The sequence below is a fragment of the Erpetoichthys calabaricus genome, chromosome 8 (assembly GCF_900747795.2).
Source record: "Erpetoichthys calabaricus chromosome 8, fErpCal1.3, whole genome shotgun sequence".
Taxonomy (NCBI): domain Eukaryota; kingdom Metazoa; phylum Chordata; class Cladistia; order Polypteriformes; family Polypteridae; genus Erpetoichthys; species Erpetoichthys calabaricus.
The window spans coordinates 63533774-63559043 of record NC_041401.2 but is presented as its reverse complement, the minus strand read 5'-3'; the positions used below and the strand labels follow the sequence as shown (position 1 = coordinate 63559043).

General features: G+C 37.5%; 1 protein-coding gene across 2 annotated transcripts in view; it reads right to left on the bottom strand.

The window, feature by feature from the left end:
* Positions 1-2667: 2667 nt before the first annotated feature.
* wdr81 (WD repeat domain 81) overlaps positions 2668-25270 on the bottom strand; it is a 54245-nt gene continuing 31642 nt past the window's right edge. For both annotated transcript variants that reach the window (XM_051930840.1, XM_028806640.2), the window contains exons 7-12: positions 21373-21538; positions 20777-20942; positions 18150-18908; positions 16566-16711; positions 10000-10182; positions 2668-5814 (exon numbers count right to left, since the gene is read on the bottom strand). In XM_051930840.1, coding sequence (XP_051786800.1) covers positions 5488-5814; positions 10000-10182; positions 16566-16711; positions 18150-18908; positions 20777-20942; positions 21373-21538 — 1747 coding nt within the window. In that variant the 3' untranslated portion in view covers positions 2668-5487. The remainder of the gene's footprint in view (positions 5815-9999; positions 10183-16565; positions 16712-18149; positions 18909-20776; positions 20943-21372; positions 21539-25270) is intronic.

Genomic DNA, 25270 nt, shown 5'->3' with positions numbered 1-25270 from the left:
GATGTATAAAAAATGTTAAAAATTTAAGTGGCACATTTTTGAACGGGCGTATAAGTTGGGGTCTGATTTTATGATCGATTTTTCGGGTTTCAAGACCCGACTTATACATGAATATATATGGTATTTGTATAAAGAGAATGTCCTTACCCAGATAAAAGGAAATTTAGATTACATTTTATAACCTGTTCATGTAAATACACAATATTCCAAAATTACAAACTTTCTGTCAACTGAAGGTAGCATAAAATATTTTACTGAACAATATATTGTCTGGGGAGTGATATCCGACTCTATGCAGAGAACACTTTTAAATATTTCTACTGTGTTTACTGGAACGGATTTAGTATACTGCTTTTCTTGTTTAAAAATAGTATAAAATGTTGAAGAAACCGTAGACTGATGAACTCAATAAGGAAAAGAAACTACAGTTTCAATGAACTTGTTACTTCCTACTGCTGTGAATGAATAAATTCAAGTACAAAAAAAATAACATTCAAATAAACAAGCGAAACATAATACAGTGTATAGAACGGTGCAAAATAATTACAGTAGAAGCCACATATCCACAGATTCAGTTAAATGCAGTTTACTGTGGCCTGGAAAATTCCAAAAGCAAACGATTGCCGCATTACTTGCAGTGTGCAGATGTGTGCCTCCGTGTTTGATGTCGTTTTTGCTGCACTGACCCATCAAGTACAGTATAAACCAGCCTTTAGTTTCTTGCATTCTCGCTGTTCACATTCATTTCTGCGTTTTTGCAGTATTGTGTAAAAAAAAAATAAACCTTAATTTGCTTAATAATGACCATAAAGTACATGTAAGTGATGCTGACAATTCTTAAACGTCAAAGAGATGCTGTGAAATGTTTCCCATCAGTGAAATCAAAGAACGGAGAAACTGGTGAGTACCCAAAATGGCAAAGCTATTTTTAACAAAATAAATGTAAAAATGTGTTTAAACTGTGTGTTTGTACAAGATATTCTTCATTATTCCATCATCCCCTGAGGGTTAAGCTAAAACATCAGAATCCTGTTCATTTGAGAAAAGAGTGTACTGTATAATAATGTACAATGTACTTTATTATAATTTAATGCTGGTAAAGCCTTATTGTGTGTAATTTATCAATTAAACGTTATCATTGGTATGAATGTAAATGGAAGATACAGGGTTTACTACCCTTGCAGTTTCACGCATCCGCAGTAGGCCTTGGAATTTGTATTGTATTGACCCCCATATTTTGACGCCCACTGCACGCCCAACCTACCTGGAAAGGGGTCTCTCTTTGAATTGCCTTTCCCAAGGTTTCTTCCATTTTTTCCCTACTAGGTTTTTTTTTTGGAGTTTTTCCTTGTCTTCTTAGAGAGTCAAGGCTGGGGGGCTGTCAAGAGGCAGGGCCTGTTAAAGCCCATTGCGGCACTTCCTGTGTGATTTTGGACTATACAAAAATAAACTGTATTGTATTGTATTGGAATGTATAATCCATGGATACAGGGGATCTACAGTACATCCGGGTGATTAAGAGCTTAAAATGATGCTGTAGAGATACAACATGGGACAAACTCCATACTGAGATGAGAGACGGGACAGCAGACTCAGTTCACAACAGAGACTTACGGTTCATCAAATTCCACAGAGTCAAGAGCAAAGAAAACATACACAAGACATTAAAAAAAAAAACAGAGCAAAGGCCTAAGCGGGGACAAACTCTTTAAAGAGCACAAACCGAAAGAGGCTGAACTTAATCCAAAGTCAAGAGGTGAGATGGTAAACCTAACATGAAGCAGAGAACAATGGGATGACAAATTCAGTTAGAGAGTGGAGATGACAAACTTGATAAAGATCATTGAACTATAAACATACAACTCAATAATGCAACAGCACAAAATTCAACGATATCACAGAGAATTAAGGCAACACATTCATTACTGAGTATAGAGCACAACAGGGACATACTGCAGTTCTAGCACTAAATTAAGAGATGACAAACTCAGTACAAGGCCATCTACAGTCACTCTGTGAGGATCACTTATGTTCTGTTTTATGTGCTGTATTTACCCCATTTTTGACACCCATTGCATGCTCAACCTACCTGGAAAGGAGTCTCTCTCCCTGAATTGCCCTTCTCTAGAATTCTTCCATTTTTTTTCACCATAATGTTACTTTATAGGGAGTTTTATTCTCATCTTCTTGAGAAGTCAAAGTTGGGGGGCTGTCAAAACCCATAGAGACATTCCTTGTATGATTTTAGGCCACACAAGAAATAAATTGTTGTCGTTGTTGTAGACAGCAAAGCTGACAAAACCAAGAACAATGAACTGAGGGACAACAGATTTGATACACAGCACAGAAAAAAACAAAAACCAAAAAAAACTCTAGAAATCTGGGTTAAACAAAGCAGAGCCAGACAACGTTGAGAGCTGAGCTTAAAAAAAAAACTTTTTTAACTGAGAGAATCGTGACATTTACCTTATTCCAAATTAGAGAGCCATCAGGTGTCAGTCTTGACTGAGCAGTCGATTCCAAGCTGTCAAAATTAAAACAGATTTGAAAGTTCATACTGAAGAAACGTTAAACTCAAAACACAAAAAGACTTACAAAATGACAAAATACAGTTGGTTATCAGACTCAGACTGAGATAACTCATCAGGCATAATCAAAAGACAGAACCATTGCATACTTAAGATTTTATTAAAATAAATAGCAAAGTTACAGATCAATAGAATATATACTGTTTATATATTAGCATTGTCCTCAGTGGCTACTTTGTAACTGAAGACAGACTTTTTTATTCACCAGTCAATGGAAAGATGTGATGAATAATCTTGAAGATGCAGAAGATCTCTGAAAGCTGTAAAGTCCAGGGTCTCTTGATGACAATACATTTTTCCAGAGAAGAATTGCAAGTAAAATAAAATGTCTTTGCTTACAGAATGGAGGATTGCTTTCTATAAGGCGCATTGATAAAATACAAATCAGGTCCAGATCTGTTTGATTCCAAAAAGCAGATCTGAAGCAGTCTGATCCAGGCACTAGAGGTGTTATTGACGGACATACAATTTTAACTTTGACAGTTTGGGGTTATAGCAGATTCCCATCTGTGGTCCTAGTATGGTTGCATCAGCTTCCTCACAAGAGGCCTACAAAAATACTACAAATCATGGTAGACACAGTAGATACTCAGAAAATAAAATAAATAACTGAATGATTGTAATTTGTAACAAAGGACATGAGGATAAAGTATTAACAACAGCCAGCGACAAGTTATGTACAAATGTACATTTCCATGAACTGGGTACATTTTTACTGCTTAAAAAATGGGGGGGTTTGATAAGGTGGTCCTAAACGCTACTGTGTAATGGACAGGCTGAAATTTATGGCTGTGTATGACAGTATTAATTATTGTGCACAAGTCATGCAACTGTCAGGTTAACAGAGTTCCTCCCAAGCCAGAATAATCGGGAAAGGAGGAAACCGTTTTTTATAAAGATTAAGCCATGGAGGAGCTTAGTGAAGAATAAAAACTCTAATGAGAATGTCTGCCTAATGGTCTTCAGTGACGAACGTGTAACGATTCTGTTAGAATTAAAATTCTAGCAAACAAAGGGAATGCTGTGACTGACATTACACCATCATCACATCAGATTTCTTTCTACTGTTGTCTCGTTCCCTTGTGCCACCACATTAAGATGATACCAACAGTACCTTTTACCGAATGTCCAGCCACACTGGTCAACACATGCACTTCCACATGACTCCCAAACATCACCTTTTAAAATGGGACAATTATACAAATAATTGTTTTAATGAAAAGTACTTTCCAGTAGACAAGAATTTAATTGTAGCACAAATCAGAACAATCATAGTAAGGCAGTAACCGGCTACTATGCACAATACTTCAGATGCATGGCAGGCTTTTACAGGAGAAGTGTGCCGCGTTCTTTAGTCAAAATCACTTTGTACCAAAGATTCAAAACTGTCTGGGCTCCATTACTGCTTTCTATGAGGTTTTAGCTGGTAATATTTTAAACTTTAAGGCAAACGTCTCCAAGTTCATAAGTGCCAGGTGTTTACCAAATGCAAGCTGAACTTACTGTATCCATGTGGTCTTAAGAAATTAATGTCTTTGTGAATGACCAGTACTGGCCTTCACTGAATGGTGGTCTTGCATTGGCATTCTAAAAAAAACAAAAAAAAAACAAATGGCACCTGCTTCTAGTCAAATGTTATTAAACTAACGCCACCCTGAATCTTGAAGTATACGCAAAGCTTTAATCATAGGTGATGAACAAGCAGCTCCCTGAGCTTCTGATTAGAAAAATTGAAACTAATAACACTGTTCAACCAAGTCACTAAGAGAGACCGTGTGTTTCGAAGGATTTACACACATGCAGATTTTACTGGAGAGAGACAGAGACAGCAATTTGTGACAGCTTCTCCAATGAGCTGATGATAGAACAAGATCATTTACATAAGCACCAGAAATGAAGACAGATGTTTCAAGCTGCCATTTTTGTATTTGCTTTTGACTTAAAATTTACAGCACTCAGCTTAGGACAGAGTACAAATCAAAGTCTGATATTTTATATAGTTTACTTAAAATGCATATCCTTATATTGTTCTCTTAGAATGGAAAAACTGTACAATTTGGGGATACTAACAAACAGAAAAGGCCGATCCTGCCTTTTAGTGATGACAACAGGAAGGTACAAGTGGACTCTTCCAATTTCAGACAACACAAAGAATATGTAGACTTGCTTATTCTCAGGTTGCTTCACTGCTGAAAGTCGCTGGTGATATCATTGAAGAACTGTTTTTTCCTAGCGCTGCTTAAAGAAAGCAATTTACCGTATATGTTTTTGAAAAGTCTTTTCTTAGATTGGTGGAGCAAAGGATAACTTTTCCATTGAAACTTACAGACTGGTCAAAATGAAATGTGTTAGTCTGATCTATGTGGTTTCAGGACGTTTCATTGATGGGATCAGTTAATAAAATCATTTAAACTCAGCAACTGCAAACACCGATTTCCATTGGCTTCCAAAGGTTTTAATGGTCGATCTGCCCCACACAGCAGGTAGGAAAGTATTTCACAGCACTGACCACACAGTTTTTGAGGAGGTATCCCAAAATGGGGTTTGACATGTGTTACCGAGAGCCTCTTCTGCCAGTTGCAAGGATAAAATGGGAAAAAATAAAATAAAAAACACAGTGAAAAGATCAGACCAATACCTCGGATGGCAGCATTGGGACAGGGTAACTCTGGCCACCACAAATATTTTTCAGATTGTTCTCTGATTCCAATATCATTGGCTTCACAGCCCTGTATTAGGCTACAACAATCTTCAAGCAAAAGAGTGTGGTGTTACATTTATATAAATAATAATAATAATACAACACTCCAGCATTAAGTCATCTAAGGGGATACTGCCATCCAAAAAGTGCTTCCACAAAATTCAACTGGGTACTCATCACGATCTACCAAGTTACTGTTCAAGCCAACAGTCTGATTGCACCATTGTCTGAGCCCAACAGCAGCAGCCTCTTTGTTGGAAGGACGGCCAGACTTGTCAGGGTGCCACGAAAGTTTTCAGAACTCAGCTTTGTACAGCTGCTGGGGCTGCAAGACACATCCATCATGGAGTAGATGCCAATTTTATTTGCCACATTCCCTGCCACAATCTCGGATCCATAAAGGTCAAATGCATGAATGGGGTCAGACAGCAGTTTGTAATGGTGTAAAGGCTTCTGTTCAAGCTCTTTCCAAACTGTAAGAGTGTGATCAGATGAGGAACTGATTAAAACATTATTTTCAGCAGCCTATGGAAAAGGAATAAAAAAAAAAAAGTTCAATAATTATAATTACTTAAGTGTACTTTTCAGAAAATACAACTCAGATCTAGCTGGCAAGACATAAACTGAAGCTTTATCACACCAGTAACTGGGTCTGGTACATTACAACACAGGCACCCATTTCTAATAGATATTATAACTTTCAAATTAGCAGACACAACTCTAATCTGGTTACACATAAAAATAATTATAAAAAGAATGGAACTTGTAGGGGCTCAGTTGATGAAGCCCAGGATAAGTATGAGCCCTTCAACAGAGTCTAGAAAAAATATTTAGACAAATGTATTTCAACTGCCCTGTGGATTGATATTGTCTAGGTGAAAAGTCAAATTCCTTCATTCCAGTGTAAATCCAAATGATGGCCTTTGTCAAGGAAGTGAGAAACACAGCACACAGGCAATTTACTTTTCTTCTTCCTCAATGGAGCTTAGTAAAAATGTAAAGCAATTTTTGAAATCAAGTTAAGATTTTTTTTGCAAGTAGCAAAAAAAAAAAAAAAAAAAAAAAAAAAAAAAAAAGAGAAAAATCAACCTAATGACTAACTTGTATCCATATTTACAAACCCTGAAGGGGGGCAGGATTGAGTTCTTTAGTATGTTATTAAACACAGCAGCCTTGATCCTGGCCACCAGGTTAAATAAAGTTTGCTCAGCACTGGGATCTTGTTTGCCAGCATTGAGCAAACTGACAACAGTTCAGATTTCCAAGAACATATTCCAAAATGAGGACTAGCGGGGGCAGGAAAGAAGTGTTTCATCAGAGCAGTGATCAGGGCACCATCAGATTTGATGTAGTCAAAATGCATCTTTGTATTTTTATAGGAAATTGCAAGTGGTTACCAGTCCATACTGCTCCCCCCCCCCCTTTTTTTTTTTTTTAAAACCATTTAGACGTTATGTTTATAATGACCATTTTTCCTAGGTAATTACTGTGTAATTAGTGTGTGCAAAACTTAAATTAAGCCAGCCTATCCTTTGTTCATAACACATTCCGACCATGAAATGGTTGAGCAAACAGTCTTTTCAATATTCCTCTTGCAAAATGTACTCAAAATAAAGTTTTGACACACACATATACACACACCATGACTAAATAAACCATGTGGCTCAAATGTGCCAATTTCCTGACTCTCTTAAAATTCCTGTCCAAATCATTGCCAGGCTTCATAAAGCCATTAACTCACATACTGCAGTACAGGCAGGTATTGTAGACCAAGGAGCCGAACAGAACAAGGTCACAGGTTCAATGCCCCATATTGACACACTGTGCCACAAGTCACACAACTTGCTTGTTCTCCAACTGTTGAAATCAGTAGCATTGTAAAAATGTACTTTAAATGGAGTTTAGCACGAAAGGTACAATGTAATTTAATGTACCTACACCATATAAACTTGTGAAATGAATTGTTGTGTACTGCTTATTGTAAATGCTGTTGTAATTTTAAAAAGTTCATTTATTTTCCATCTTCAATTCTTAAGATGTAAACAATCATCCATTTTCCATTTCCATCCTCAAATCTCCCTGCAGGTCATTGTATGCTACAATTATAATTTCATCATGATTCATGTCAATAAAAGAAATAGTATAGTGATTTTTAAAACGTTTTGCAACATTGTTATTTATTGTTGCTGAATTCTTCAATATATTGCCATTTATTATGGTGCAGTTGTTAGTACTGCTGCCTCATGGTTCTAGCATTGCCCATGTGGAGTTTGCATGTTCGCCTCATGTGGCACTTGGTGCCACTGCTCTACTGCTAAGTTGTTTGCCTGCCTATGAAAAAGTCATCTCTGATAAAGGAGCACTGGAATCGTTAGGTAGAAGGGTCAGAAGAGTCATCAGATTGGCCAGCCCAGCACTGACTCAGCTGTAGAATGGTAGAATGGCCAATAGAGGAAAGGCGACTTGTTGGTCGAGGACTTCAGGACTCTGAACAAATCTGTACCCTCATATGTGATAGTTGTGTAGTTTGTGAGTGGTATAATCTATTTTTGCATTTTGCCTTGTACCAGTGTATTGTATTCCTGAGGTGACAACGACAGATTGGCCATCTTGCTCTGTGAAGAGGATCACTTGTGTTCTGTTTTGTGTGTTGTATTAACTCCATTTTATGACACCCCATTACACGCTCAACCTGCTAGAAGTGGGTCACTCTTTGCATTGCCTTCCCGAAGATTTCTTCCTTTTCACTATGAGGGTCTTTTTTGGGAGTTTTTTGTGAATTTTGTGGGGGTCAAGGCTGAGGCCCGTTAAAGCCTGTTGTTGAATTTCTTGTGTAATTGTGTGATAAATTGTTGTTGTTTTCTTTCAGCTGGTGACTATAAATCAACCCTGTTCTTTTCATGACACCAAACAGAATTACGTGGGTTTGAAAATGTTATTATATTTTTTTTTGATGAAAGTTTAATTTGAATATATAAATTAATTTCAAGAGTCTCATCAGTAAGAACCAAGAATATTCAGTTATAGTACTTATTTAAGCCAACTGGTAAAATGTTTAACTTTCACTTTGCTTGCTTTTCATGTGTGAAAAGCTCATAAATTGTACATATTCATACAATATATAGTTATATACTATGTATAGATACATTTCTCTTGGCTGCATACAAGTACATTTCCATATGTTGTAAATGCAATTAGATTATTATCTTGCGGTTTACAAAATCATTTATTCAGAATGCAATACATGTGAACATCTGAATGTAACAAGCAATTTTAGCAGATTTTTTTTATACAGAAAATCATTTTAATTCTTTTTGCATGCTGCAAAGAAAGAGACGTTAAAAGGAGAGGCAACTCTTGTTTGTAGTGTGCTAGAGTCCTTGATTTTTCACATAACAATGTTTGTAAACTGGATGCTTGTTACTAAACTCTTTCCTCTTCCTATGACATTTTGAAAACTAAACGGAACCAAAACACTTGAATTATATGACAAAGCATTTGATATAGGCGTCTCTGTAGCAGTGCCAACATCAGCGGCACACCATCTGTGGCAACAGAAAGCAATCTATTTTGTTACGCAGAAAAGAATCCAAAAAACAACTTCTTGTCCTCCAAGTATAGATAAGAATGAAAAATACTACAATACTGTTTTGACTTTTTCTGCCACATTTATCGTGAACCACTAGCACTATCGTGGACATGCCCTGCTATTTTAGTCTTTGAACCACTCCTTCACTAGCAGGAGTTGGTAGGCGTCATACAGTAGCACGTGATTGCATGCTGCAGAATGAGTACATGTTACTGGAATGTAAACAAAATGGTGTTTGTGTTGTCTTAGCTAATGTGCCACCTGCAAGTAGGTACACCTTCTGTTCACCACACTCATCGGACATTTCTCAGCACCCACTCTATGGTTTTACATAATATCTACTGGTATTGCCTCAGGGAATACAAAAATTAAAATAATCATCTACTAAGGATAGTCATATTTAGCTGACTGGGAAAAGAACAGCTCAGAATGACAGTGTATACAATACTCTCAAAATGTATCAGGTTTTCTTAGTTATATTTATTTTGCTGCTGCTTTGGGAGCAGTTACAGAACTAATATGTAATTTTGTTTTGTTACCTTAATTTTTTAAGATTGGAGTAGTCTTAATTCCATAATTTGAAAACCCTATTAGTAAAAACGTTTACTCTTTCTAATGTCTAAAAATACATCATAAATACTAAGTTTCACTTTTACATTAAATAGTGCTGTATGAACTCATTAAAGTCAAGAGAAGGGTTTGTGATCTTCAGTTATTTTATGCTAGCAATGAAAAAAGACTAAAAGGAAAAAGCACTGTGCCAGCTACTTCATTAAAAGAGCTTTATAAATTAGGCAGAGATTTGTTCCTTTAAATTACTTTTTGATGAAAATAACAACAAACATATGAACAAGAAAACACACATGTCATCATCTAGTGGAATAGAGAATAAACCATGAGAAACTGCCCAACAGCTTGCTAATACCCTAGGTAACCTTGTTAAGGTATGAAAATACAGCAAAATATGGTCAGCTACTAGAGTAATAGAAATTATAATAAACGCAAGGAAAAAAAAATTAAGACAATAATGATGTCCATAGCAAAAACAAACATTAACAGAACATCACAACATGGATACCCTACAAAGTTAAGTGCTCATATGAATTCCATCTCTTTCTAACCTTCATTTGCAGAATGTCACCCTCATGTGCTGGCCAGCCGCGCAGAATGAGTCCTGTTCTGGTGTCCAAGAGCACAATGAATCCGGAAGAAAACCCAACAGCAATTGTGCGGCCACTTGGATTCACAGTTAAATGCCGGATAAGTCCTGCATTGATGTTGTTATAGGCAAGTCGGAACTCATGCTACAGAATTAAAAAAAAAAAAAAAAAAATAGTCTGAAACATGAAGAACCCAGCCACAGGGGATGCACAAACCAGTGTGTTTCTTCGTGCTGGTCCAAAGCCCGAATAAATGGGGAGGGTTAGGTCAGGAAGGGCATATGGTGTAAAATTTTGCCAAATCAATATGCGGACAACGATAATAATTTACATACCGGATCGGTCGAGCCCCGGGTTAACAACGACTGCCACCAGTGCTGTTAGCCAGCAGGGTGCTGGTGGAAATTGGGCTACTGTTGGCCGAAGAAGAAGAAGGAGAAGAAGAGGGGGGAGACGTGTCCGGAGGCAGGAGGAGAGGAGGAAAGGGGGAAAGTAAAGAGTGAAACTGAGGGTAGGAACTTTGAATGTTGGCAGTATGACTGGTAAGGGGAGAGAGTTAGCAGATATGATGGAGAGAAGGAAGGCTGATATATTGTACATGCAAGAGACTAAATGGAAGGGGAGTAAGGCCAGGTGGATTGGAGGTGGATTCAAATTGTTCCATCATGGTGTGGATGGGAGGAGAAACGGGGTAGGAGTTATTCTGAAGGAACAGTATGTCAAGAGTGTTTTGGAAGTGAAAAGAGTGTCAGGTAGAGTAATGATTATGAAGCTGGAAATTGGAGATGTGATGATGAATGTTATTGCATATGCACCGCAAGTTGGGTGTGCAATGGGTGAGAAAGAAGATTTTTGGAGTGAGTTGGATGAAGTGATGAACAGTGTACCCAAGGGATAGAAAGTGGTGATTGGAGCGGATTTCAATGGGCATGTTGGTGAAGGGAACAGTGGAGACGAGGAGGTAATAGGTAGGTATGGTGTCAAGGAAAGGAATGAAGAAGGTCAGAGGATAGTGGATTTTGCCAAAAGGATGGACATGGCTGTGGTGAATACGTATTTTAAGAAGAGGGAGGAACATAGAGTTACGTACAAGAGTGGAGGAAGATGCACACAGGTAGATTACATCCTTTGCAGAAGTGTTGATCTGAAGGAGACTGAAGACTGCAAAGTGGTGGCAGGGGAAAGTGTAGTTAAGCAGCATAGGATGGTGGTCTGTAGGATGACGTTGGAGATCAAGAAGAGGAAGAGAGTGAGGGCAGAGCCAAGGATCAAATGGTGGAAGTTGAAAAAGGAAGACTGCAAGGTTGAGTTTAGGAAGGAGGTGAGACAGGCACTGGGTGGCAGTGAAGAGTTACCAGACAGCTGGGAAACTACAGCAGATGTAGTAAGGGTGACAGCAAGAAGGGTGCTTGACATGACATCTGGAAAGAGGAAGGGGGAAAAGAAAACCTGGTGGTGGAATGAGGAAATACAGGAGAGTATACAGAGGATGAGGATGGCAAAGAAGAAGTGGGATAGTCAGAGAGATGCAGAAAGTAAACAAGAGTAAAAGGAGATAAGCTGCAAGGCGAAGAGAGAGGTGGCGAAGGCTAAAGAAAAGGCGTATGAGGAGTTGTACGAGAGGCTGGACACTAAGGAGGGAGAAAAGGACCTGTACCGATTGGCTAGACAGAGGGAGAGAGCTGGAAAAGATGTGCAGCAGGTTAGGGTAATAAAGGATAAAGATGGAAACGTACTCACAAGCGAGGAGAGTGTGTTGAGCAGATGGAAAGACTACTTTGATAGGCTGATGAATGAAGAGAACAAGAGAGAGAAGAGGTTGGATGATATGGAGATAGTGAATCAGGAAGTGCAATGGATTAGCAAGGAGGAAGTAAGGACAGCTATGAAGAGGATGAAAAATGGAAAGGCCATTGGTCCAGATGACATACCTGTGGAAGCATGGAGGTGTCTGAGAGAGATGGCAGTGGAGTTTTTAACCAGATTGTTTAATGGAATCTTGGAAAGTGAGAGGATGCCTGAGGAGTGGAGAAGTGTACTGGTGCCGATATTTAAGAATAAGGGGGATGTGCAGGACTGCAGTAACTACAAGGGAATAAAATTGATGAGCCACAGCATGAAGTTATGGGAAAGAGTAGTGGAAGCTAGGTTAAGAAGTGAGGTGATGATTAGTGAGCAGCAGTATGGTTTCATGCCAAGAAAGAGCACCACAGATGCAATGTTTGCACAGAGGATGTTGATGGAGAAGTTTAGAGAAGGCCTGAAGGAGTTGCATTGCATCTTTGTGGACCTGGATAAAGCAAATTACAGGGTGCCTCGAGAGGAGCTGTGGTATTGTATGAGGAAGTCGGGAGTGGCAGAGAAGTACATAAGAGTTGTACAGGTTATATACGAGAGAAGTGTGACAGTGGTAAGGTCTGTGGTAGGTTGTGACGGATGCATTCAAGTTGGAGGTGGGATTACATCAGGGATCGGCTCTGAGCCCTTTCTTATTTGCAATGGTGATGGCCAGGTTGACAGACAAGATTAGACAGGAGTCCCCGTGGACCATGATGTTTGCTGATGACATTGTGATCTGTAGCAATAGTAGGGAACAGTTTGAGGAGACCCTGGAGAGTTGGAGATATGCTCTTAGAGAAGAGGAATGAAGGTCAGTAGGAACAAGACAGAATACATGTGTGTAAATGAGAGGGAGGTCAGTGGAATGGTGAGGATGCAGGGAGTAGAGATGGCGAAGGTGAATGAGTTTAAAAACTTGGGATCAACAGTACAGAGTAATGGGGATTGTGAAAGAGAGGTGAAAAAGAGTGCAGGCAGGGTGGAATGGGTGGAGAAGAGTGTCAGGAGTAATTTGTGACCGATGGTTATCAGCAAGAGTGAAAGAGAAGGTCTACAGGATGGTAGGGAGACCAGCTATGTTATATGCGTTCGAAACGGTGGCACTGACCAGCAAGCAGGAGACAGAGCTGGAGGTAGCAGAGTTAAAGATGCTAGGATTTGCACTGGGTGTGATGAGGATGGATAGGATTACAAATGAGTACATTAGAGAGTCAGCTCAAGTTGGACGGTTGGAAGACAAAGTCAGAGAGGTGAGATTGCGTTGGTTTGGACATGTGCAGAGGAGAGATGCTGGGTATATTAGGAGAAGCATGCTAAGGATAGAGCTGCCAGAGAAGAGGAAAAGAGGAAGGCCTAAGCAAAGGTTTATGGATGTGGTGTGAGAGGACATGCAGGTGATGGGTGTAACAGAACAAGATGCAGAGGATAGAAAGATATGGAAGAAGATGATCCACTGTGGCAACCCCTAATGGGAGCAGCCAAAAGAAGAAGTAGAAGAAGTCTGAAACATGAAGAAATAAGTAGTCATAGTATGCAAACACTGTGTATGCTATTACAAATAGTATTAATTGCAAAAAAATCTTACCCTTTGACACTGCCAAAGCACAAAATTTCAGCAATAGGTTTAAAAAAAAAAAAAAAAAAAAGTAAACTACTATTAACAACTACCATTGTTCAAAGCAGACGAGAGAAGATTAACCTTTTCGTCAACAACAAATGTAACGTCTTTCTAAGGAATTCACAAACCAACTAGCTTTAAAATCTAAGCCTACTAATATGCCTTGTGTATATCTTGGTAGATTTCCAGATGGGAAGAAGCTGAGAAGTCATGCTCACCAGATGCCAAAAATCTTCCATATTAGCTGCTCTCAAACTGAAAGGAATAGCAGCACAACTTTTAGTAGTCTTTTTCAGTAGGATCAACATTACAGAACACACCATAATTACTAGCAAACACCTAGAGATTTCATTTTGGAAATAAAAAAATTCTCAACAGAAAATGTCCCAGATCAAATTAAGTCTCTTAACTATATATTCTTTCTATACTTCTTCTGCAGATTGATATCTAGTCAATGAAAATTATAATACAAAGGATAGCCAATCAAATCAAGAGCATAATCAAAGTAGCACTCCTGAACAAACTCAAAATAACAATAACTAGAACTTATTTCTCACTACACAAATATAGACACACAATTAAAGGGAGCAGTAAACCTGGCATCTCAAACTCAAACTGCATGTTCCATGTGACATTTTGATGAACAAAGTCATAACACTTCTTCAAATCCAAAATATCACCATAGATAGGGCAATCAAAGCTTCACTACCCCTTATGTATATGACGGTCAAAGCGTTTGTTACTTAATCTAGAAGCAGGACAGGTTCAATTGTTTTCCTGTCTATAACTTAACAGCCTGGGCCTCTGAAAACAGGTAACCCAAGAGTAGCAAAGTGTCAGTCGCAGTGAAGATCAATCAATTTTCAGGACGTCATTGTGTTCTACTGTATGTATTTAATATGTTTTGAACTCATAAATACTCTAATTATGATTTTCATTTTATATAAAATGCACATTTTACTTTGAATTGTAATAATAATTATTACTGTTACCGTGCTTTAATTTCTTTTTATTATACATTTTTGCTGTTTGTTTTCATTATTTTGCTGTATCAGTGTCAGAGAAAGTATCTCTATAGTTGTGCCAGGAGAAATTATGAGAAAGTTCCTTGTATCAAGAGATTTTTAGCAATGGGAGCAGCAAACTTCCTAGTTAGACAGTAATGGGTTTCTTGTACCAAAGCTATTATTTTAAGAAAAAAATCGGGAGTGGTCTCCCCATGACTTTCTCATATACTCAGATATGGGGATGGATATTTGTGGAGTAAACCGTAAAACAATGATTATATTTTTATATTATGTACATTAAAGGACAATCAACAACAAATCAAATTAATATGATGTTGAACAATTATTATAAAAGTAAAGTTGAATAAATCGGACTCTGTAGCTGCATGAATAAAACGTAAAGTACCACTTCTGGTTAATGGAAATAGCCCAAAAGTTGATAGAAATCTATGTTTTGTATATAATACTTGTATGACAAATCTGGATGACCTAAGTGAAAGCGTTATCGTGTTTACATACACCCACACAGACATAATTCCAAAAATGGTATTTTCAGACTAAAGGGGCCTAAAATGTCGAGATTCGTCAAAATATCAAAATAGAATTTTTGGAGGATTCCAATAGTTTCCCTATATTTCGTATGCAAGAAAGTCAGGGAGGACTAAAACGTTGAGATTCATCTAAATCTCGATATCGGATCTTTGAACAATTACAATACTTTCCCTATACTTTGTATATGAGAATGTAAAAATGTTACAAAACCCTGGAATTTGAGAGCCCTACAACCACTGACCTACTCAACACTGAGACTTCCACCCTCCAAATTCCTGTACATGCTCTAGGCACCACCTGGACAAGATTATACCTCAGAGAAAAAGGGCGAGCAACACTCACCCTGCTGATATTCACTGAGGATCTCCAGGCACAGCCTGATGTGAAGTAAATACTGAATGATTCGTTAATATGAGCCAAGTATAAAATTAGTATTTGTGCTGTGACTAGTCTTTGTTGTTGACATGGTTACTTTGTCACCATTGTGGCTTTGTGTCAGAAGTGCAAGTGAAACTACCTTTCCACAGTGTATTTCCTGGCACTGAACCTGCTTCACCTGTGAAGTTAACACTCCATGCTGGACACACAGAAGCTGTAACCCGGTTAAAGGCATCTGGCTCACAAGCTGGTGCAATGAATGAAAATAACTACAGGCATTTTTAATTCCAGTCTCTCAAATTCCAGTAAAGTGCCATTCCAAATCCCAACCTGCACCCAATCTTTACCTTACAAGCACCCAGCCAAAACACAGAGTGTTTTTGGATAAGCAAAGCCAAGTCATATGAACAGAATAGCTACAAGTTATTTGCCAATAAATGCCAACTACAGTCCTGTCACTAGACACAGGCTGTAAAACACTTGTTCTAGTCGAGAACTTCAGTTTTATAACAAGTCTCAAACAGGTTAATTTTGGTGTGTTGTTTTGCCATTCCCTTAGACCTGATTAAAATATCTGATACATGTAGAAACACAAAACTCTTGACAATACAGCCACAAGATAACTTCCCATAAGCACACAAGCCAATTAAAATGCTAAAAGCCAAATATGTACACCACAAAAATAAGGCAACTCTCAATTCCAGAAAAAACAAATATTATAAAGATAAAAAACCAAAAACCAAAAAAGAACTTCACTAAAGGAAAACTATGTTTAACATGTACAATAAAAGAATGTGAAGATTAACACCGAATCATTAAAAACTACTTACCAGGCTTTGGAAAATTTTTTAAAATGCTATTGTTCTCAAACAAATATCAAGAGAAGGGAGAACATTTGGAACAAACATCTCCAAAAATAGGGTAGTAAGTTAATATATGATAAATATCCTCCTCTCCAATAACTAAAAAAAACTCATCACATTTTACAATGTTACATAGTGTTAAGTAGAAAAATTGAGGTCTTTTAGGATACAACAAAAATCCTACTTTATACAACTTTATTGATTTGTATAAGGCTTGCCATACAGGCTTTCCAACTTCCTCACAGCAGTGCACTTCTGGGATAGTCCTACCTGCAGCCCTGCCTTTCGAGGATCAATAAAGCGAAGGATGGAATCAGCGCTCCCAAACACAATGCTACTGTATGGGGCAGGCATAGTGGACATGGCCGTAATTGGGTTCTTGCTATCAAACACTTCATAAGCATGAATCTGTTTACCTGTCAGGGGGAAAAAAAATAAGGAGTTAAGGATCAAAAATACACACCTGCCATATCATTTTAATTTAATATGGGAAGGTTCTGAGAAGAAATAATTCTATGGTTGCTGTAAACATTAAGAAAGTGATTTGAAAGATTTGAGAAAAGCATTAAAGCAAGCTCTTAAAACCAGTTAAAGTAACTTGAAGTCATTCATATTCAGTAGCTGTTTACTTACTCTGGTTCTTATCACAAAACACAGTGCTAAAACATATCAACATTGATCCCAGTATTACTCTTTATACCAAGCAGAACACTTCAGGTCCCAACCTTTTTCAATCTGGACCTCATCATATGGCACAGGCATTAACTATGTGGAATTAGTTTTGGATGATGAGTACCTTAGGAGATGCACATTTAAATGGGTACTTATAAAATGGAATGGGAGAAGAAGTCTCAGAAATTGAGCATTCGTACACCAATGCATAAAGATGAAAATAAAGTACAAAATAAATGGACAGCATAATAAAACAGCACTTGAATCCTAGTCTACTTGATACAGTAGCTCACCCACTTGCTTATCTCAGAAGTACCATCAAAAATCTACTTCCTAAATTATTCTCTTTTTATCTTTTTGCCAGTTAGATTTTTTTAGGAAAGTCACCTCACAACCCTCCACTCAACAGACCACTGTAGCAAGGTACTTGTAAGCCTCCTGCCCTGGTAATTTCCAACTACGCATGGTATATTTCTAATGTCATAGACCAGTCTCCAAATCATTAAGAAACAGAGCCCTCTAGCAGCTGGTGAGAATTATGTAGATGCCTGGGTCTTCTAGGTAACTTCTAGGCTGCCTTACATAAAAGGGCTACATGATCCCATTGCTTCTAACCTGTAGTGCTTTTCTTCCCATACAAGTTATGTCTGTGCAAATTACTAGTGCCAGTACACAACTCTCCTTTATGGACCTGCTAGGGCCTATTCTGTGCCAATAAATCCTCCATGGTAAAACTTTGACCATTTCGAAACATTTCATTGACTCAAAGAATATATAACATTTACACATCTGAAATGCAATAGCTTGTCGTTACATTTTTTAAACCTAAAATAGCAAATGACCCACAACACTTCTTTCAGACAAGTATACTTCTGTCACACTCAGAGAGTTCCTGCTATACTCGCCTCATTAATCTCCTACAGTTTTCACACTGCTCTGATTCTTTTTTCTAGCAAATCATTTGTATTAATGTACCATATTTTTGGAACTGCAGGACAGCTAATGTATGAAGTGTCTGAAAAGCAATCACTGCAAAATAAACAGATGTCTACTTTCTTTAAATACTTGCTTTTCATTGCCATGCTACTCTGTCCTCTTTGTAATGCTATACATTTTTACATCAAAAGTGTATTTTACATTCTGTTGTTTAAGGAAGAAATCAAATTATGTAGACATCATTACCAGTAAACTGGTCCCAGAGATGCACTGTGCCATCACAACTCACAATGTCTTGCCGAGATGCCAACTGACCAACATAGAACACTGACTTCTTATGCTCAGTATATGTGAATCTTGGCTCAATGTCCACTGTACCATCTCCCTGATTATACAGGGGCCAAAGACGGACAGTCTTGTCTTTGCTGCCACTAAGAAAAAAGTCTTCACCCGAGAGGGGAGCCAGACACTTTGCAGTTCCACTGTGGCCGAAAAAATTCTGTAATCGGATTTGATGAAAGTAAAAATCCTGTTGGTTTAATCCAATTTCGTACTGCCAGTAAGCCAGCCAGTTTCCAGAAAGTGCTCTCCCACTTCGGGGTAAGTCTTGCTTAAGGGCACTTTCTTCAGGGGCACGGTTTGCTAGCCAAGGAGAAGAGGAGACATTTCCTGTAGTAGTTGCATAATTAGTGGCACTGGAGGAAGGCCATTGATCCGCACATATGCCACCTCCCTTGTAACTGCTACTAAGGCTAACCAGAGGGGTTTGAGTAACCTGGATTCGATTTCCTACAAGCACACTGCCAAAAGTGCCGGATTCAGGGAGTTGGTCCCCTTGCAGGGATGTGGGACGGGGAAGAGGACAGGATTCACTGCCATGGGAAAATGGTTCTTTACGGGAAGACGGTACATCACAGATATCTGGGCTGACACATTCAAGGTAGGTAGTAGTTAGCTGCCACACTAGGTCATGGTTTGGAAGCACCTTGCGTATAGTAGCATCACCTGTGTAACAACATAAACAGGAAGAGGCGTAAATTGAGAATCTTGAAAGCTTGTAATTTATAAATTAAGGAACTTGTATTGGTTAATGTGAGAACATATCACTGTTAACTAACTAAAATATCAGAAAACTATTATCACAATGAAACAATACTCAATTTGAAGAAGAACTTTCACAATGGATTATCAGTGTCTTTTACAATAAAACTTTCTTGAAACACAACACGGAAAATATATGGCACATACAAAATAGGACAAACAGTTAAAAAAAATTAACTGATAACAACATCAAAAGTGTGAGGATAAAATGTGGTTTCAAAAATTTGGGAGTTTTTACGAGAAATAAGGAGTTTGGTTAGCTCTAAAAGTTAGAGCCAAATGAGCTACAAAAGAATGGCATAGGCAAAGGCAGACGTACTGAAAAGTGAGTGCCACAAAGAAATATTTAGCCAGGCTGAAGGCAATGCAAACAGAAATGCATGGTGTTCAACAAGGCACAAGTAGATGATGCATTGATAAAAGTCTATCGTCAGTACCTCCAGAATTGGCAATGAGCTGTGAATAAAAAGGAGATATGAACAGAGATCACTGGAGGGGCTGTCACTATCTGTATACCCGATTTTAAATATTATTCATGGAGACAATTTAAAGTTGTTGATTGTAGTGATGTACCTACTTCATGAATAGCACATTAAGATCACAGGTAATCTTTTCATGCATAAAACATTTTAGTTGATTCTGGTTTCAACTTGCATTATTATATAAATGAAAAAGAATAACCTTACCCTACTTTAAAAAACGTAAAATGGGAACATATGGCATCAGAAAAAATCAATATCTATGTCATCCCAAAAAATAGTACAAGTCCCAGGTGGTGCCTCAATCTAGGACTTCCTTTAAAATATAGGATGCTAATGCACAACACAAATTGTCATGGACATTAGAATACCACCCAAAATATATATTACTTAGAAAAAGGAAAGGCTGAACAAGCAGAAAATAAAAGTACAAAATAAAAAAAGAAAAACACCTGCAGCCACTTGATACTTTACTGCGATAGGCTGGTCCCATAGCTAGGTATGGGGTGTCCTGTCCACTTGTCATGCTTCTATGCCAATTACCAAGTACCAGCTATGTCATTTACAGTATGACGACTCTCAATCTCTCTCTCTTTCTCACACACACACACACACACACACACACACACACACACACAAAGGCCTTTCCTACTTTTGCAGTACAGATCTTGCCAACTACCATCCCGTTGAATGAAAGATCCCTGCCGTTTGTCCCGTTTCTATTTTTAGGTTTTGGGCAACATTCCTTCTGTTCTAAAGACACCAGGCTAAGGCTACTACATACGTTGTCTGATAGCTAGCATGGTACTTCTAGTGACGTGGAGGTACTGCTGATGTTTCGTATTTGACCACTCTTTCTCTCTCTCATATAGACACAGGAATTGCCAACTCTGGCAACTGCAGAGTTGGGTACTGCATATGTCCATGTCCGCCATGGATGCATTTCCTGTCCTTTCCTAATGATGCCACTATATGTTGCCCTTCTGGGGTACATTAGATACTCATTAATCCTACTGCTTCCTGGAGGGGCATCAAGGATTATATGGACACAGCAATTAGTGTTGTCACTACAAGCATAAGCGTGAGGGCCCAGTACTGCCTTGTTATGTATGACCATCTGCTTATAATTCTGGTGTTCAGCTCCATCATAACAGTAACAAACATGAATAAAATAGTTACTTTAAGAATTTAACATCACAGTATGTTTTCCAAGTTACTATATGAAAGACCATTAGATGAAGCTTTTCCCTATAAATGATTTCTTGTGCTTCACGTGTTACATGTCAGTCTCACCTATCAAGCAGCAGAAAGGGATATATGCAGTATAGGCCATTTCAGGATTAAAAACTGCTAGCAGCTCCTCAAGCACCACAAGCTCATAAGTGACGTCTAGTCCATCTGGAGTGCAAAAGTCCAGAAGGGTAGCTTCTCCACATGTGTGTCGAGATGCATGCTCCATCTAGAAGGGAATAAAAAAATAACATAAGATATCCAAATGTTTTTCAATGTCATTTTTACAAGCACAATTTGAATGTTCTAGTTGTTAATTCATGGTAATCATTTAGTCTTACTGTACAAAGGCTAGTAAAGCTAAAGCTGGCTACCAAACCACTTTATAGCAGAGAAATAAAAAACAAAAGTAATCTGAAAGGTTCTGGAAGAGGTTTTGAATGGCAGAGTCCCCATAATGAAAATATGTGATTTGAACAATCAACAATCACACTTGACAAAAACCAATGTTGTACTCTTAACTCAAATACTTCTGTAGCCAGGTCAACAGAAGATAGCTGTACTCCTTCTGAAGAAATGCTGCACAAAATCTGAATTAGACAAAATGTTACTCAATGCTTCAGGCTTCTGAAACTTTACTTTTACAAATCTGCCCATACCTGACTCTGTAAGTTGTGAAGTACTGAGAAAACTGCAAAGAACCTCCTTAGAGTTTCAGACATGTGCTGCTGGACCATCTCTCTTCCAATTCGAAGACAGATCAGAGCTATCAAGCTAATGGTCTTCAGACACAAGGCAGTGCGTGTTTGTACACCCCCTGGAAACCTGTTTGTATGAGAAATGGAAAAGTATTCAAAATTTCTATTTGGTATTTCTGTGTATAATGTGGAACACTTGGTTTAGAAAATTCTCTTTGCTATCGTTTCCACCTGCTCAGCAGAGGAATGACTTTCTGAATTACTGTTTTAATTACTTTTAAAAACATCCACCATATTATTAGGCCAGCAAGTGGTTCCTGTATGTTTGTGTAATAAAAAAGTTATTTAACTAATTCTCACTTGCCAATTATTTGCATCCATTGCCTAAAATGTGCAAAATTGGTTAATCTGCTATAAGCATTCATAAAGACAAAATAAAGAAACCCAAGTTGTAATCAGCAATTTCGTTTAAAACCAACAAAACACATTCATCATCAACAACTGTCACTATTTCTTTTGGACAAAAACATGCATGATCATACTGTACTTTAAACTAATATTCTTGGATCAGCGGGGGAAAAAAAAAAAAAAAAAAAAAAAAAAAAAAAAAAAACACTCTTCCAATTGTGAACTTGGGGGCTTTGCAGTGGACTATCTCAAGTCCTGCCATTTTGCAATCTAGTCATTAAATACGTCTTCATTCTGAATGGATTGCTGGAATATGCTAATTAAAGGTTTCTAAATAATGTTTTGTCATTTCTTTATACACTAATTCTAAAATCCTAGCATGTCCAGTTAATTTAGTAATGCTCAATGCATCGACCTGAAAAACATTTGACTCTTCTGTTTTTGTATCATATGCAAACTCAGATCTTGTTTATACTTTTGCTTGAGACGCCATGCTATTCATTTCTTTTTTTATAACTGTTTGCTACTTTTTGCACATTTGAAATAGCATTTATTCTTGTTTCTCTTGTTATCTCTTGTTGTGGCTTCTAGAATTTCTCTAGGGCAGAATTGTTTTAATATGTTTATAGAGTGGTCATTTTAGCATCATACTTTCAGGAATGTTTTTGTTCATCTATTTAGGCCACTTCCTTAGTCTTTTCATTTTTCAGGTTTTGGCATTGATTTTGTTTTCTCCAAACATGATTGCTATGGTACAGAAAGAACAATTCTTGTCTCTTCTGTCCACAGAAATTGGTTTGGTTTTCCTCTGTTTTTCTTAACATAGACTCATTGACAGAAATGTTATCTTAAGTGTAAGTGAGGACTACAGATCCTTAGCTGTCATCTGATTCTTTGTCGCCTCCCTCAGGGAGTTTTGTATGGCACACTCTGCAGGGGAGAGGTACTGAATGTCTACTATTTGTTCATTATATGTCCAAGTACAGACTGATGGAGGGTCAAGGTCTGTAGATATGCTGGTTTTTGTTTTTTGTAACCTTTCAAACTTAATTAGCTTCACTAACCCTTTCGAGGTCCTTAAAACCTCTTTTGATCAGACCATACTGTGCTTTTTTTTTTTTTTCTTAAATAGGGAAAGGCGTCTCAAAAACCACACCTAACTGACTAGAATACTTGACTCCAAATATCTGCTTTACATTTTTTTTACTGTTCAATTTTTTTCCCCATCCATGACCTTATATATTTAAACAATATTTTAATGAAGACATGACAATTTACAATTTGTGTGTGATATTTCTTTTTCATCTATGATGATTCAGGTGGAGATCAAATCACACTTTAGCAACAATTGATAAGCACATAAGAATATAAGACATTTGACAAAGGACAGGAGGCCATTCAGACCCTCAAGATTGTTTGTTTAGCTAATAGCTATGTTTTCCCCAATATTTCATCTACATATGTATTTCTTACACATTGTCAAAGTGCTTTATCTACATGTCTTGGTAGTTTTTTCTAGAACATGACTGAATATAGAAAATTACAACGCTTCCAAAAATGTTTTCTTTGAACTTTATACACACACACACACTTTGTCCCCACATGCAAACAGAAAAGACTTTTGATTAATTTCATTAGAAATTTAGAAAAATGCTTTCTCAAACAATATAAAGCATAAAATATATTTGAATATCTATTAATTTAAACCTTGAACCAGTATAGTGCAAATTTTACATTCATATCTAGAACAGATAATAAAGCATGAAATAAGTAAATCATGAGGCATAGCATTGGTTTCAATGGTGTGAGGGATATTTTTTCCCAATGTCTCATTACATTTTAGATATAAGGTGGCCATGCTTACTAATATTATATGTATACTCTCTGTACTGCATGTGTACAATACATGGCTTCCTCTCCAGTGTTGGTTTCTGCCTTGTGATTTGGCAATGACAGAATAGGCTCCTGTGCCAAAATAAAATGAATAAAATTGTAATTATGAAATAATCCCACTGATATATATACAAATGAGTCGTTAAATTGTTACATAAATGTATAATTAAAGAAAGCTCATCTAATGGTTATAAAATACAAAGTCATCAATTTATTTTGGTTCAGCAATATAGTAATCTTAAATTTATTTCAAAATGGCCTTGGGACTTTTCTGAATGTTACCTTTCTGAATGAGTGTTTTAATGCCTGTGCTACTTATTTCAGAATGCATCTTTTAATGATCGTTTCATCACGAAAGACCAATGGTCTAAACAAGTTCCTAATGGTTAGTCTTTTCATGGCGACTATTTTTTCCAGAATGCAGGCAGTAGACTACTTTTCTTATATTTACACTGTCAAAAACACTGCGGCAGTAAAAGTTGTGGCAGTTTTTCAGACATATATATACTTTAACATACTGAACAATACTCGTACTGAACAATGGATGTGTGTTTATTAAAAGATAATAAACTGTACTGTAAAAGTCTAATGACCTGTTCCAATCTACCGGGAACACCTTGTAGAACAACAAATTTGCAAAGAGAACAAGACACAGCCAGTCTCACACCATTTACACTCCTTAAAGTAAAATAGCCAGCACCTCCAAAATCCCTGTCTCCCTCTCCATGACCCACCAAGAGCAACCTCACAACTAACTCCAGCATGGGGCTGCTCTTTATCCTCCCCAAAAATGTCTCCCCATCTTCTTGAATGTTATTGAGGGTCGTGGAATGCAGGAGGCTCTCTGTCTGTGTCTAATGGATCTCTGTCACTTAGGCCCTTAGCCCCTCATATCTGAAGAGCAGGCTATTGGCGACAAACTGTTAGCATTTTAAGATAAATTGATGAAATATTGGGAATGCTTGGACAGATAAATGTTCTTCACAAAATTAACATTGATAAAGAGGTCCTCAGTAGTTTAAGATCAATTGAGCACTGTCTTCCCAAAAGGTCAACTGAAATTTCCAGTCACAAACATTCAACAAAATCACATGCTTTTAGGATTCCTTCATGGGCACCTTCTGTGTGGACATGTTGCTCAATTGATCCTAAAGCACTAACAATAGTCATTCTGATGAACATTTGTCCATCTGAACATTTCCAATATATTGTCAATTTGTCTCAAAAAAGCACTGTGTGTTAAATAACCTCTTTCTATTTTGTCTGCAGAATTAACTACTACAACTGTTAACTGTCTCCATGGCTTTGCCAGTTGGAATGTGAGTAGTGCTTAAGAATAAGCAAAATTAATCAACAGCAATGGATTAACCAATAGAAAGAGCCTCAGTCTGTGGGTGTTTGTCTTGATTGATAAGTGACAATACCATCATGAAAGGAGACATTTTGAAATATAATGGCATTAAAAGAGCCATTTGGAAAAGTGCTGTTCAGAAAAGTCCCATTGTTAAATCAAAAAACAAAATAAGGTGATTTTCAACCCAATGACATTGTATTTCAT